General features: G+C 43.3%; 1 protein-coding gene across 1 annotated transcript in view; it reads right to left on the reverse strand.

Annotated features, from left to right (window-relative positions):
* Positions 1–10,418: 10,418 nt before the first annotated feature.
* Positions 10,419–16,391, reverse strand: part of TMCC1 (transmembrane and coiled-coil domain family 1) — a gene marked incomplete at its 5' end in the record, with an annotated part of 184,717 nt that continues 178,744 nt past the window's right edge. Inside the window, 2 exon segments of the mRNA NM_001258443.1 lie at positions 10,419–11,654; positions 14,232–14,367. Of these exon segments, the coding sequence (NP_001245372.1) occupies positions 11,340–11,654; positions 14,232–14,367 (451 nt within the window). The 3' untranslated portion in view covers positions 10,419–11,339.

A 16,391-nucleotide genomic window follows, 5' to 3' on the forward strand; every position in this document is an offset into this window, starting at 1 on the left:
ACCCCCAGAGAATGGAAAAACAGGCACTCAAATGGGTACCTGCACAGCTATGTTCATAGCAGCATTACTCAAGTTCCCAAGAGGCAGGGAGAATCCAGAGGGCCATCAGCTAATGAGTGGATAAACGTACTGTGGTCTGTCCCCACAGCAGGATGTCATCCAGCCACAGAAAGAAGTGAAGAGCGATGCATACTACAACGTGGATGAACGTTGAAAAGCTTATGCGGAGTGGAAGGCCACATTTGGAATGATTCACTTTATATGAGACATCCAGAATAGGCAAATCCAAGGAGCAGAGCCTGGAATGTGTGGAAGCAGAAAGAGGGGAGCACCTACTTATTGGGTATGGGGTGTCCTTTTGTGGTGATGAAACTGTTTTCAAACTAGATGGAGGCAGTGGTTGTACAATATTGTGAATATACCAAATGAAACTGAGCTCCCCACTTTATTTTTTATTTTTGTCTTTTGTCTTTTTAGAGCTGCGCCCACGGCATATGGAGGTTCCCAGGCTAGGGGTCCAATCGGAGCTATAGCCACGGGCCTATGCCACAGCCACAGCAAAACAAGATCCGGCCGCATCTGCAACCTATACCAGAGCTCACGGCAACGCCGGACCCTTAACCCACTGAGCAAGGCCAGGGACCGAACCCGCAACCTCATGTTTCCTAGTTGGATTCATTTCCACTGCGCCATGACGGGAACTCCCTGAGCTCCCCACTTTAAAGTGGCTTTATCTTTTATGTGAATTTCACCTTAATAATTAAAAAAGACTATTTGACCAGAAAAAAAATAATCAAAAAGTACAAATAACATATGCTGTCTGGTATTTTCTTCAAAGAATCCAGTTTGAGGGGAGAGGGGGAGTGGAGGGCAGGTGTGGATGAAGCAAGATTGGCAACTTGGTAACTGTTGATTGGGGTTCATTACACTATCCGTTTATGGACTATGTTTAAAAAAAATTCTTAATAAAGAGTTAAATCAAGAGTAACAGCTTGCCAGGTAGACCAAGAAGAGGGAAGAGCACATGCAAAGGTACAGAGGAGTGAGGCAGTTCAAGGCATGGAGGGAGGGAGGGCAGGATGCCTGTACGAAGGTGGGCCAAGCTCAAGGTCACACATCTAGTGGAAGGCTAGGCTTCCTTCCTTGCTCTCTTTCTTTCCTCTCTCTCTTTTGCTTTACTTCTTCTTCTTCTTCTTTTAATTAAAATTTTGGCTTTAGCAGAAACAGTCTCAAAGTTGCTAGGTCAGCAGGCTCAAAGTCCATATCTCACACATTGATGGGAGCTCATTCAGAACCCATTCAATCCGACTGTATATATAATTCCGACAAGTTGGGTTATATGGAATCCGAGTCCACAGTAGATGAGAAGCAGTTTTCAGAGGGGAAATGAAAGGCTTTTCAGGTAAGGCAAGCACTCTGGCAATATTGAAATGTGACAGCCACAGCCTGGGTTGGGAGGATGTTGATAGGGAGGCTTTTGAAGAGTGGTATTAGGATAAAAACAGTTATCAAGGAAATGCAGATCAAGACCACGAAATACCACTTCACACCCATAGATGAGTCCAATTAAGACAATCTGGTAGTTTCTCAAAGGTTAACATACTTACTATATGACCCAACAATTCCACTCCCAGGTATATATTCAAGAGAAATGACATAAAGTTCTTTTCAAACACTTGTACATGAATGTTCATAAAAGCACTATTCACAATAGCTTAAAAAAAGGAAACAACTCAAATACCCACCAACTGATGAATAAATAAAAATATGCATCCAGATTTCCCGACGTAGCTCAGTGGTTAACGAATGTGACCTGCATCCATGAGGATGTGGATTCGATCTCTGGCCTCACCCAGTAGGTTAAAGGATCTGGTGTTGCCATGAGCTGTTGTGTAGGTCACAGACGCAGCTCAGATCCTGCTGTTGCTGTGGCTGTGGCGTGGGCCAGCGGCTACAGCTCTGATTGGGCCCCTGGTCTGGGGAACCTCCATATGCTGTGGGTGAGGCCCTAAAAAGACAAAAAAAAAAAAAAAAGCATCTATACAATGCAGTATTATTTAGCAATAAAAGGGAATGAGGTACTGAAATATGCTACCACACAGATGAACCTTGAAAATATTCTGAGAAAAGCCAGTTACAAAGGACCATGGTATGAATCCCAATATGTAACATTTCCAGAATAGGCAAATCTATAGATAGAAAGTAGGTTAGAGGTTTCTTAGGGCTGGGAGACTGGGAGGGTGACAGTCAATGGGTGGATATTCCTTTTTTAGGTGATAAAAATGGTCTAGAATTAGTGAAGCTGGATATACAATGGTCAATATGCTAAAGACCTCTGAATAAACACTTTCTTTTTTGCTTTTTAGGGCTGGGCCCGAGGCATAATGGAAGTTCCCAGCTAGGGGTCCATTCGGAGATGCAGCTGCCAGCCCACACTACAGTCACAGCAACTTGGGATCCGAGCCAAGTCTTCGAGCTACACGAGAGCTCACGGCAATGCCAAATCCCTAAACCACTGAGTGAGGCCAGGGATCAAACTGCATCCTCATGGTTACTAGTCAGGTTTATTAACCACTGAGCCATGACGGTAACACCCTGAATAAACAATTTACATGAGTAGACTGAATGATATTGCAATAAAGAAGCAATTTTCATAAAAGAATAAAAACACAGCAGTCTGGGTTGTTTTGGTGCAAGGGCAAACAGCTTAACACCCCAATGATCTGAGTCGGCTTCTCTAGGCTGGCAATCTGGTTGTGACAATTCAATGAATTTCAGCAGCAAGAGGTCATTTATGTTCTGGAAGATGCTGGCTGAAAATGAGAAAGAGGGAAAAAAATGCTTCCAAGGCTTAAAGTAGTATGATTCAGTGTCTCTGAGCCCAAATCCTGACTTTGCCATATACTAGGAAAACAACTTACCCACAGGATAAAACTCAAGACACCCGAGTTTGTTTCCATCTGCAACATGGAAATTACAGCACCTCCTCTTCAGAGCCACTGTAAGAATTAGGAGTAAAAAAAGTGGCACTATTCCTAGCACAGAATAAGGATTCAATACATGGCAAAATCCCACTTTTCAAAGAGCACCCAGTATGTGCCAGGCACCGTTGCAGGCACTGAGGACATAGCCATGAACACAACGGCGTTCTTCCCTGTGGTTAAGTCACCAGCAGAATCTCCTGTTGGTCCCTCAGCTCAGCCCGGTGCACACGCAGCATCTGCCAGTTTTTGTTCTCTGGGGCTGGGATTTGCCCTTTGCTGTTCCTACGGTCAGAGCATTCTAGACACACCGTTTTGCTTAGTTTTCCAAAGTGAGCCAAGAGCCAAGGCTGGCTAGAGAGAACCCCAATTCTAGCTACTAGGCCCTTTATCAGGTAAGAATGGGAGAAACAATATAATCTGAAGAGATCCAGATGAGTCAGAAAGGTCCCTGTCCTCAAGGAATTCTCAGTCTATGAATAACATTAATAATTGAGATCATCTGTGGAGCTAAGTGAGGCTTGTACAATTACTTCAATTAATCCTCACAACCTTTTTTCTAAGGTATAGAGTTTATTATATTTTCATCATGGTTTGCTCTATATTTTAATAGAGTCTCAATGACTATTGAAATTAAGCCTTCTAAAAGAATATTCAATTGGACAGTTTAGGCATTCATTAAAGCAGAAGCCTGAATAAATTTTGTGAGTACTTCTGTAGAATTTAAGGATTCTAGTGCCCAAAATTTAGATTGGTAAGAATTAAATTCTGGGCTTCCTACATCCTCACTTTCCATATATCAAATAAAAAATTTAAGGGCAGGAGTTCCTGTTGTGATAATGAACCTGACTGGGATCCATGAGGATTCATGTTCGATCCCTAGCCTCACTCATTGGGTTTGATACCTCAGCTTCCTTGGTCTCTGTCTCACCATAGCAAAGCATTGAAACAGCAGATGTTTTATCAATTTATTAAAGTGAAAGTACGTTTTCAGAGAGGGAGAGAGAGAACTCTGCGCAGGTTAAAAAGAGGGCCCAACTCAGTTTGCAACAGTCTTTATACCCTACAATGTGATCTGAGTGGACACCCAATTTGATCTTCTGATTGGTCTTGGGCAGGATACCTTATTTGCCTGGGAGACCTTTCTGACTCATCTGGATCTCTTCAGATTATATGGTAGTGGAGTGAGGAATGGGTGACATTCCTTCTGTAGCAGCGAGTGAGCAACCCAGGCTGGTCAAGGGGGAAGGGGCATTACAATGAGACATGGTCAGAGGCTTTTGGGCCTAATCTCCTTGAAGGGCACTTAAAGCCTATAACAGGTTTAGGATCCAACCATGAGCTGCGGTGTAGGTCAGCAGCTGAGGCTCCAATTTGATCACCAGCCTGGGAACTTCCATATGCCACAGGTGCAGCCCTAATTAATAAATAAATAAACAAAACAAAATAAAAAATTAAAAATTTAAGCGCCTTCCATTGTAGGATCAAAAGGCAAAAGACCAAATACCTTGGACAGTATTTCCTCAGCCGACATGAAAACTCAGCTACTGGGTCCTTCTGAGAGGACTCTTAATTGTCTTCAGACACAGGATGGGTCACTACACCTCTCAACACCTTCTTGGAGTCCTGGGGTATTCAGAACTTTAGCATGGCATTCAGAATTTTTTGCAGCCATTTTAAACTTTGCCCCTCATTTACACATTCTTCCAGGCAACTTCCAAGCCAGCTGAGACTCTTATCTATTGCTTAAACCACTCACCTTGGCCTTTCTCATCTCTGTGGTTTTTGTCAATACTGTTTCTTCAACTTGGAAAACCCGCCTCACTCATCTCCACTCACCAAAATCTCATCTCAGTCCAGACCCCACTGCCTCCTCCTTCCAGACTTCCCCAATCACCAGGTCGGAACTGTTTCTTCCTCTTTGTTCCCACACATGGCTTCTGACGCTATTACAACATAGGCTCCTTTCCCCTGGATTTAGCACATCTCCATGGCAGAGTCTGGTACACAGAGTGGCTCTCAGTGCTACACGATGAATGAAGGGCTGGACTGAACAGGTGGGACCAGAAACAAGCCCCCCACTCTACATGTCCCCTCTGGCAATAGGATGGCCATCTGACCACCACGCCTAGAAATCTAGGGCTGGAAGAAAGCCCAACGGGTGGCCCAGACTTGGTCCAAAGTTCCTTTAAGGCAATCCTAAAGCGAAAGATGGGCTATTACAATTAGAAACATTGTCAACCCTTTCCCAATGGACCTGTTATTTGCTTTTCAAAAAGCTTTGATTTTTAAATTTAAAAGCACACAAGTACATTCATATTAAGAGATTTCATATTTTACAGGAGTCAAGCATGAAAGTCTTATTTCAACAACATTCCTTCCACTCCCTTTCCCAGAAGAAACTCCTGGGGACAGTTTAAAGTGGTTTCATTTCTATATACTTACAAACATGTATGTACACAAACAAAAATATTTTGAACACAAATAGACAATACTTCACTACCTTTTCACTACTTTCCCACCAATTTAATGTACTGATTTACACATGAGGCTGAACATTTTCTTTTGAATGCTTATTGGTGATCTATTTCTTATTCTGTGAACTCTTGCCGATTTTCTACTTAGTTGACTGGTTGTTTCAGTTTGTATTAACTCTTAGACTGACACACTGGCGACACCCATCTTTGGTTACAGATGTTGCCCAGACCTATCTTCCTTCTTATTCATTTGCCATTTCCCAACAGTATAGCTTTGGGCAAGCCATGTCACTCAAGCTTTGTTTCCTTATCTAGACAATGAGGATGACATGGCCCAGACTGTGGGGAGAACTGCATGTCACCTACCAAACATTAAACCCAGTATTCAGTAAGTACTCAATAAATGTGAGCTACTCTTCATTACCTAGACTTGGGGAGAGTTGGTTAGGAGTTTAGTTTGGCCTACAGAGTTTAAAAATAATACAAGTGAGGAGTTTCTGCTATAGCACCGTGGGTTAAGGACCCAGCATTGCCACGGCTGTGGCTTGGATTCTATCCCTGGCCCCAGGAGCTTCCATAGGCTGCAGGTGCAACCATAAAAAATATAACAAAAGTGAATCCTTTAGGTGAGGTAGACATTTTCCAGTTGGCCACACAACCACCCTCCTGCCTCCCTAGTCTGTTTTCTACACCACAGCATCTCAGATTTGTGTTACCAGCCTTCTTTTCTCTGGTTTTTAGTGGATGACAATGAAGCAGCTTCGAAATTACCTGTCACCAGCAATCAAGGCTGCTTTGTGTGCCCACTGTGTACTGTGAAACTCTACGATGCGCCGCTCACAGTGTAGCTTACTATGGCCCTGTGGGAATGGCCAGCGTACAATCTACACATCTGTACGTGGCAGCCTGGTCCATATTTAAGAAGCTTAAGGGCACTCTCACAGTGATTTTAAGTTTTCACAACTTAGTAAGCGGCATCGCTTATTTCACAACATCAGGCAGGATCAGGATGGGTGTGATATCTCTAGATAGGTGGGGTGGAAGGCATTGAGCTAGAAGGCCAGAAGACTGGCCCAAACATCTTCGACATTCAGACTGGGGCCTGAAGGACCCAGTTATCAGGATATGGTCGAAGGCAACATTAGAGCTTCTGGATTTCCAGAGGCCTTCCAGAGGCCATCAAAGAAAAGCAATAATAGAAATTGCTACTTCTAGGGAGTTCCCCTGTGGCTCAGTGGCAAAGAACCCAACTAGTATCCACGAGGGCAGAGGTTTGATCCCTGACCTTGCTCAGTGGCTTAAAGGATCTGGTGTTGTGGTGTATTGCAATGCAGGTTGCAGACATGGCTCAGATCTGGTGTTGCTATGGCTTTGGGGCTGTGGCACAGGCCAGCAGCTACAGCTCCGACTCGATCCCTAGCCTGGGAACTTCCATATGCTGTAGGTGTGGCCCTAAAAACAAAAATTACATCTCTACTTCTATAACAAAACCACAGATGTAATTAGGCTGGAAAATAACTCCTTTCATGAACGCAGGACTTCAAATGTTGAATGTTTTACAAAGTAAGTTTTTGCCATCCTAACATTTCTTTTGTTGTTTTTTTGTCTTTTTAGGGCTGCACCCGAGGCATGTGGAAGTTTCCAAGCTAGGGGTGGAATCGGAGCTGCAGCTGCCGACCTAAACCACAGCCACAGCAACATGGGATCCGAGCTGTGTCTGCAACCTACACCAGAGCTCACAGCAACACTGGATCCTTAACCCACCAACAAGGCCAGGGATTGAATCTTCATCCTCATGGATGCTAGTTAGATTTGTTTCCACTGAGCCACAATGGGATCCCCTTAACATTTGTTTATTAACAAAGCCTTGTAACAATGGACAGGCGTTATTACACTCACTTGGAGTCATAAGATGCTGAATTGGGGGGGGGGGGTACTGCCTCTAAAGAACACCCTCCAAAGAACTAAAAGGCAGTCTTACCTACTAGTCTAAAGGAACTATGGCAGAGTGTCAGTCTGAAGTGAAGTCTGTACAACCCAAGGAGACGGTGACAGCTACCCAGCTACTAGTCATGGTTTCAAGATACTGACCACCCCCCGTCCAACATCACCCCTCCCCACCAGTTTCTAATGCACAAACTAGTGGAAAGTTTTCAGACTGACAAACTTGTCACTGGAACTGAATATGCAAAAATAAAGCTGAGTCCAACCACCTCGTTAATAGCTGAGGTCTTTATTTCAATTTGTATGTACAGTAAAAGTGCTGCTGAGAATCTGCAGCAACCAGACAAAACAAATGTAATTCTCTCTCAACAATTAGCAGCTTAAGATCTATCAACTACAGTGTTAATGTCCACACGTTCACAAGTGTCATTTCTGTACTTTTCAACTCGTGCAAGTGAGTTTTTATTCTTACACACTTTGATAAAACACACTTACAGGCTAGTAGTCAATCCTACTGAGGGTGTCACCTGGTGTACACGACACATGGACAGAAATGTTAACTCTTTGAGCCACATTCAAAATCTCCAGTTTCATTTGGGGGTGGAAACCATAATTTTACCTAGGTTGACTTTCTGATCATAATATTTGGTTTTGTTTTAGATGCATATTTTCTGAAGCTGAAAGGCAGCTCCTCACTGGAACTCACTTGGAATTCAGCATTTCATCGGACTGTACCTCAAAGGGATATGAAATCAGAAACAAAACCAAAGGCAGGGAAAACACATGAAAATAGGCTCATTATTATGACATGGCTAGCAAGGAAGGCTTGATCCAAGTTTTTCTTGGTATCAGACTTTTACCTCAATTGGATGGAGGGGGTACAGGGGAGAGAGAAGACCCTGTCCAGTCAGCGAAGTGTAAAAGGTAACGTATTTTTGCTTCATAAGGAGCCAGTGGAACAGAAAGCCTTCTTTGCTAGGATGCACTGAGTATATTTCCAAAGAATCGAAATTGGAGCAGACAGAAATGCCTTTCAATTATCATAAAAAGGTAAAACGTTAGTCACTCTACAACCTGAACAGAGTCACCAAGGCTACTCAGCCTCACACACCAGCACTAACAAGTAATCCAGGAATGCTTCATTTCAAAGGGAATGCAAGTTGTTTTTAAAAGAGAAGCATTAAAGCGAGGAGACTTTTCTACCCACAGCGAGGTTATAGAAGAGCTCTGAGTAGACAGAATCCAAGAACAGCTGCAAGGCAAAGAAACTCAAAGGCAACAGGTATGGGCAGCACAAAGTGGGGGAAGGCAGGAAAACAGATGCATGGTTACAAACAGCATTAAATGCAGACAACTGTTGGGCCTGGTGAATAATCAAGGGGCAAGAGAGCCAGACAGCCATGACTGTGCCTGACCTAGCCTGAAGGTCCTTCTGAGGACAGCTGAGAGAGGAGGATGGAAAGTCAGCGCAGGCCTGTTTGGCTGGGAGCTCAGGGGGTTTCCAGAGGTGAAAAACTTTTCTTTGATAGAACTTGTCCCAAAGCAAATGGGAACAATTTCAATCCACCTATCCAGTGGCCTCCAGTGCCTAAAAAACTTGGGAGCCTCTACACAGCTCAGGGGACTCAAAAGCTCTATCTTAGAAAAACCAGAGGATTGTGGCTAAAGCATCTTTTTCAATAACCCTGTGGGGCTCTCTTCCCTACTCTGAGCTATTAAGCTACAGCAAAAAGTTAGGAGAAACTGAGCTAGTTTGACAAGGTCATGGTGTCCTGTGGCACCCCTGCCTAAAGTCACTGTAATATTTCTAGGCAAAGTTAACATTTTAAATACATAGGCTTGGGAACTATTTGTTTTTGGTGTGAAATTAGTTACAACTATGTTTTAACAGAAAATTCACCCCTGTGGTCCATGCTCTGGGTACTGATTTCAAAAGGTCAACAGAGCTAACAAGTGTACTACAATCATCGGGGGATGAGTGAAGATTGGGGTACCTGAGTTAAAATATCAGAATGATTACGGAAACAACATGCTGACTCTGAGAAGGCCAGCCTGCCAAGCCACAGGAGGCTGGAGCTGCCATGTAAACCATCCTCTAAGACAGACAAGGCAATGTTAATCTCCTTCTAAAAGAACTTCCTGGTCTGGGGAGGCAGGCAGAGCATGCTTTGCTCCTCTTTGCAGGGCACAGTAGGTGCCCCTTACTCATCACCTGGTTGCATGGAATGGAGGCCAAGAGGGGACAGCATTTGTGATTCAATACTATGAATAAGGAAAGACTGACCAAGCTTTCTAGATTAGGGCTTCTAAGAGCCCAAGTTCCACTGGGATGGTAGAATGGGTTACAGAATGGGGAAGAAGGCTCAGTCCCTTTTGCTACATTGTCTATAAAAGTCCACTGAGCATAGTAATGTTGATAAGTCAGTCTAGTTGAAGGGGAAGCTGACAACATTTTATACCCCGAACTTGAGTCCTTCTAACCTGACGTTTCCTTTTCTGTTCTTTAGGGAGAATCACCTTCTGTTGATTCTCTCAGGCAGACAGAATAAAGCTTCGAAATTAAGGATGCTAGGGCCAAAATGCAGACAGAAGATTCCATATCACTTTGGTTTCATTAATTAGGGGGTATTAAAAATAAATTAAGAAAACACAAGGGATTATTTATGACTCTCCTAATGATAGTCTTAACTTTTCTTAAAGACAATCCCAGCCCAAAGTCAATGGGTGAACATGTTGTTGGGGTGAAAGAAATCTCTATCCTTTCATGTTGGTTCATGGAAACAGCCTCCCCTTCTCCCTGCACACCCCTTTCCTCTCCAACCAAGCCAAGCCCATAAAGTGGTGGTGTGGGGGTGGCAGGACACCAAAAAGCAGCAGCAGCAGCCAGAGGAGGAAATGTAAGCTGCATCTCAAAACAAGGGCGTCAGAGGGTGGCATTTTACAGCAAGTCTTCCTTTACTCAAATTATGTCAAGACAAGAAGGAGCAGCACACTTAAATATCCACACATTTCTTCATTTAAAAACATCACTTCTTTATTTCAAAGGAAAAAATAAAAGACCCTCCCAACCCTTTCCAAAAAAACCCAATAATAATAATAACAATAATAAAAAATCCTATTAGAAACCATAAGGAAGCACTGAGAGTTTGAGTATTACATTCTTCAAGTATGCTGTTTGGATCTTGTTTTAAATGGTGACTATACACATATTTAAAAAAAAAACCATAAAAGTGCGGCCATGGGGTTTGTTTAAAATTAAGTATTTAGAGGGATACTTCAAAATACTGTAGTAGGACTGTGCAGTGATCCTTGGGCGTGATGCTCTCACTTTTATCCTAGCGAAGGTTAAGGGACCAGGTTCAAAAGTGATCATACTTCCAGGGTTGGCACAAGTGGCCAACTTGGGTGAAAAAGCCAGGGAGATCCATGTGTTCTTCCACGGACAAGGAAATCCACCCTGAATCCAGATATTCAGACATGGAATGTGGTAGGACTTCACAGTAAAGTTAGTCTGGGAAGGGGAGAGGTGGTGAGCCCAGACAAGGCAGGGGGTTAGGTTTAACTGGTTTCCCTAGTCAGGTTTTCGCATCTTTTTAGTGGGTTTTAGTGCAGTCCTTCAAGCCACAATTTAGAATGCCCTTCAGTGTGCTCCAGATTGTTGGTTCATGTTAAAGGACTGTTTAAGATTTGCATCCCAAGGAAAATCATGCTACATAAAAATGATCCAAGATTTTTGCCCAAAAAACTTCTTGGATAAAATCTAAAAAATACTATTGCAATTGCGTCTTTTGAAGAAAAAAACATTATTCTAAATGTAAACAGATTCACTCAACTCTTTTGTTGTTGTAGAAAACTTCAGAGTAGGTAAGTTGCTGTCTAATTCTTCACTGCATGCACTCGCCAGAGGGTAAGGGAGCACTGCCTTCTTGTGCCAGCATCATCTCGGAGAGGAAAAGAACCGTTCTACATAGCTGAAGAGGGCATCCCAGTGCTTCCAGAGAAAGGCAATGAAAACCACAAGGAATAAAGTGCTGAACGTCCTGTTGCGAGTCTTCATGAGGGGAACCACACAGTTGGCGACTGTGGAGACGAAGACCAAAAGGACTGCCATGACCGCCAGGAGGATGTTGATGAGTTTGCCCAGAAGGTTCCGGGCAGTGGCATTCTCCAGCCCCTCCAGCTGTACCACCTGCTGCTGCTGCTGCTGCAGCTCCATCTTGGAGATGCGGGTCTGGCATGCCTCCAGGGCCTCCTGTGGGCCAGAATGGGGAGAGGTAAGCCTCTGTTCACAAGCACTGAGTAACTGACATGCCCCTTGGGCAAGCCGGATGCATCCTGAGCTATGCCAACGATTCCAAACATGCTGGAGTCCTGGAGAGGCCAGATGCATAACTCACTATTCAAGGGACTACGATTCCCCTAAACTGCCCACCACTGCATTCCTGTGCAGGGTTCACAGGATGCAGCTGCCACAATTAGTTTTGGTCTTGAACCTTTTTATAACCAGACCTCAAGTACATGATTTTCTCTCTTTTTTCATTTAAAAAATATTAATTTAAGTTGCACTGGATACACATACTTGTTCAACATAAAAAAAATTCAAACAGGACACACACTTTCTCTTGGTATTTTTCTTAATTACAATCCCTGCCCTTGAAATAACTCTGTCAGTTTGGTGTGTGTTCATCTTTTCACCCACGTTTAAGTCTATACACAAATGTCCCAAGGGATATGCTTGGAATTACTGTCAAATTTTCTACCTTAATACAAAGAGTACTGTACTATAGGAATGATCTACAGTGGGCCTTTTTTCCACTCAACTGTGGGTCCTGGTCCTGGAGCTCTCTCTCCATGGCGATGCGTAAGGGCCACCTGGTTCTTTTTAACAGCCACCTAGCGTTTTGCAGTACGGTTATGTCACAGTTTATTCAGCCAGTTCCCTACTGGAGAGATTTAGGTTATTTCCAACTTTCCCACTTTACAATGGAGAGGTGAACATCCTAGGGACATCTTTGTACCCACTATTTGGTGTTTTCAAGTTAAGTAACTCCCTGACAGCAGCAAAGAGAAGAGTTGATCTCTGGGAAGAGGACAGACACTATGCCCAAATACTTGACCAAACATTTCAAGTGATCTGCTTCCCTCAAGGCTAGAACATTCACTGATGAGTGCATATGAAATGTACCACGACATTCAGAGGACAGAACCTATTTCCTTAGCAATGGTCAGATTCCCTTCAAAGTTCAGCAGTGGTGGGAGCCCTGGGTTTTTCCGGCCTTGGCTTCAGTGGGTCTTGGTTTCCTGGGATTTGAGGTGAAGGCCAGGCAACTTCAGACTGAAGCTAAGCTAGAGAATGGACATACAACAGATACATCCCGGCCCAGAACGGTCTTAGGAAAAAAAAAACCTAAAATATAAGTAGAATTCTGGGGCCTGGAGAAGATGGCAGCAGGGTTCGTGATCTAGACACTCCCTTGATTCTTTGAGGCTGCTGTAGTACAAGTTTCCTGGACTACTTCCCTTCTCTAAGACTAGCTTATTTCAAGATACTTTCATATGAACCACCAACTGCTTCCACAGCAATAAATACCTCCCAACTGAGATGAGAGAAAAGTTAAATATTCTATTTTCCCATACATTTCCCATACTGGAGGGCTATTAGCCTTAGTCTCATTGTTACTCTTGCAAACTGCATGGCAAAGCAGCTGTAAAAGGTTTGGAGTTGGCAGCTAGGACAAAAGCCCCTTTGCCACATAATAAGATAGCTAAGATGGCTACGAGACTTGTCAGAGCAGCTCCTGAAGCAGTAACCATCAGACGTAACACATGTGCTTTTCTATATACTGAGACTCCTGTCATCCTAAGAAACACTTCCCAAGAACCCAAGCAAGCGTACTACCTCCAAAGCAGAGACTTCTGAGAAATGAAATGCGCCTCCTCTGAAGGGCCGGTTTATCGCAGTTGGCATAAGCTTCTCCTGACAGTCTGTCCTCCCCATCTTTTTTTTCCCCCAAACATTTTTTTTTTTTTAAATTGTGGCAAAATAAGCCTAACATAAAATTACGATTTTAATAATTTAAATTTATCATTTTAATCCCTTTAAAAGTGTATAAATTCAGATGCACTTAGTAAATTCACAGTGTTGCACAACCATCACTACTATTAAATTCCAGAATACTTTCATCACTCCAAAAAAAAAAAGCCCTTCTCTGTAGCTGTCACTTCCCCTTCCTCTATCCCCTGGCAACCATGAATCTACTTTCTGTCCCTAAGGATTTGCTTATTCTGAGTTCCTGCTATAGTGCAGTGGGTTAAGGATCCAGCATTGCTGCAGCTGTGCTATAGGTCACAGCTATAGCTCAGGTTCAATCCCTGGGCTGGGAATTCCACATACTGTGGGTGCAGCAAAAAAAGAAAAAAAGAAAAAGAAAAGATTTGCCTATTCTGGACATTTCATATAAATAGAATCACAGAATACGTGGCCTTTTGTTACTGGCTTCTTTCACTGAGCATAATGCTTTCAAGATTTATCCATGTTGCAGCATGTGTCAGGACTTCATTCCTTTTTCTTAAAATTGTGGTAAAATACATATAACACGAAATTTACCATCTTAACCATTTTTAAGTGTACAGTACAGTGGTATTAAATACATTCATAATGTGCAACCATCACCACCTCCAGCTCCACAGCTCCTTTCATCTTGTAAAACTGAAACTCTGGATCCATTAAACAATAACCCCCCAAATGCCCCCTGCCCCTTAGACCTCAGAAACCACGGTTCTATATTCTATTAGCCTCTTGCTTTTACACCTGATCCTTCATGCCAACCTGGATGTCCCGGGCCCGTTCATACGACTGGTATGCAATCTTCTCTTCCATGCTGGCCAATTCCTGCTTCAAGTTCAAGATTTCGTTCTGGTGGAGCTCTGTTAGATCATTTAGTTGTTCTTCTAATCGTTCACATCTAAGAAGGGGGGAAAAGTGAAATTTTTTATGCACTCCTTATTTTTTCTAGTATTATTCACATTCAATCCCCCAAATCTATTCTGCAAAGGAAGAAAGTAAAAGCACAAAGAAACTGAGTGAGTGGCCTAAGGCATGCTAATAGGTACAGCTTAGTCCCTAGAGTGGACAGCTTGTCACAAGGCCATATCACAGCAGCAACACGGCTCTTGACATTCTTCTCAACACATGGTACTTGCAGCGATGCCACAGCCCTGGTTAGATTTGAGCATACCCACTGTAAACGAGGCAGTTCTTATTTTGCTCCGAGCAAAAACTAGAGTAACACTAAGCAGGTTTCACCAGAAGATAAACAGCACATAAATGGAAACTGATTATCTAGCAATCACCAGTAGCTTATTCTGACACTGGGCAAGTCACTTATCTGGATGTTTATGATTCAAAGCCCATCATCCTTATGGCCAAGTACAGAGTCTGGGACAGTATCAACAAATATTTAATGACACCCTGCTGTGTGCCCGAAATGTTCAAAGTACTGGGAATACTATGGTAAGCAAGACAGAATGCCTGCCCTCCTGAGGTTAGATTCTAAAGTGGAGGTGGAAGGCAGAAAAAACAGGACAACTGCAGGTATGGCTAAGTAAACCAGGAAAGATCAGTAGGGGTATAAAGCAGAGTGCCTGGCGGCTGACTAAGCTGGAGTGGTCAGGGAAGGCCTCTTCCCCTTTCAGTCTCCTCAACAGTGAGAGCTGAAACATGGGTGATGAGGTGAACCAGCCATGTGAAGATGTGAGGGTGTCTATAAAGTTCTCAAGATAGAATCTGCTTGGCAAGTTTTAGGGACAGAAAGTAGGCCAGTGTGGCTGTAGCTGAGTAAAAAACAGGGAGAATGCAGAGAGAGAGGGCTCCTTGGGAGCAGGGATCATTCTGTTCATCTTATACCTCTAGCATTTAGAACTACATAGGAAAGGTTTACTCTGCATAAAGATGGGGCAGGGCATCCAAAGGTCAGTAGGATTGGGACAGTTTTAAAGGATGGGATCAGAGATTCCTGTTGGAGAAAGAACACAGGTAAAGGGCAGGAGGCAGAAATGCACAGGATAACTGGCATAGTGGCTCTAAGGCAGAGAAAAAAAACGGAATCTTCCCTTAAAAGGTATGCAGAGGAGTGGGGGTTCTGGACTAGGCAGCGCAAGGGCCCAAAGCAGACTGCTGAAGGAGACGGTGACATGAGGAATAGAGTGCTTTAAGAAAATGGGTTGTCTGGTAGTGGTGAAGCCTGGGGCAGGTTGTGGGTGGAGTCTGAGGAACCAAAAGGAGGGCTAAGTAAGCAGAACAAATGTTGAAGACTACACATTTAAAAACTTGGAAAAGGAAGAAGAAACACAGCTCTAGCTCATGGTAACTAGAATGGACGCCTCTCACTCAGACAGAGGGTGCCTTCCAAAGGAGAAGATACAGTCAGGGCTCTGCATCCTGCAGGTTCCACCAACTGCAGATGAAAATATCTAGGAAAAAAAAAAAACCTACAATGTGCCAAAACTTAATATTTGAATTGCTGTGCACCAGCAACTAATTACCCATCATTTACATTGTATTCAGCATTATATGAACTCTAGCATGATTTTAAGCACATGGGAGGGTGTGCACAGGGTAATATAAGGGACTAGAGCATCTGCAAACTTTGGTGTCTGTGGGGATCAGGTGGAGGAATGCGTGTCCTGTAACCCACTCCCGCAGATGCTACAACGAGTGCTACTCAGGCAACAACACCAGCATGTGAGTCTTAGTAGACTTTGTATTGGAAAAATAAAACGTTAGAACGAACTCAAACATTTTTAAAACTACCCCCCCACTTTCCTCTTTTTAACCACATGTACAGTACACAAACTTTTAAGGAATACATGGAAGTTCTCTGTTCAAGGTAACTTCCATCTGGTGGTATCATCAATATTCTTGCTTCTAATAATTATACAATAATTATACCCGAAACTCCATTCCTTTTCTATGAAATGAGGATTGGGG

Source organism: Sus scrofa, chromosome 13, assembly GCF_054392235.1.
Source record: "Sus scrofa isolate SSC_HxYL_T2T_F1_AM1 chromosome 13, Sscrofa_HxYL_maternal_Yorkshire_Landrace_v2.0, whole genome shotgun sequence".
NCBI lineage: Eukaryota > Metazoa > Chordata > Mammalia > Artiodactyla > Suidae > Sus > Sus scrofa.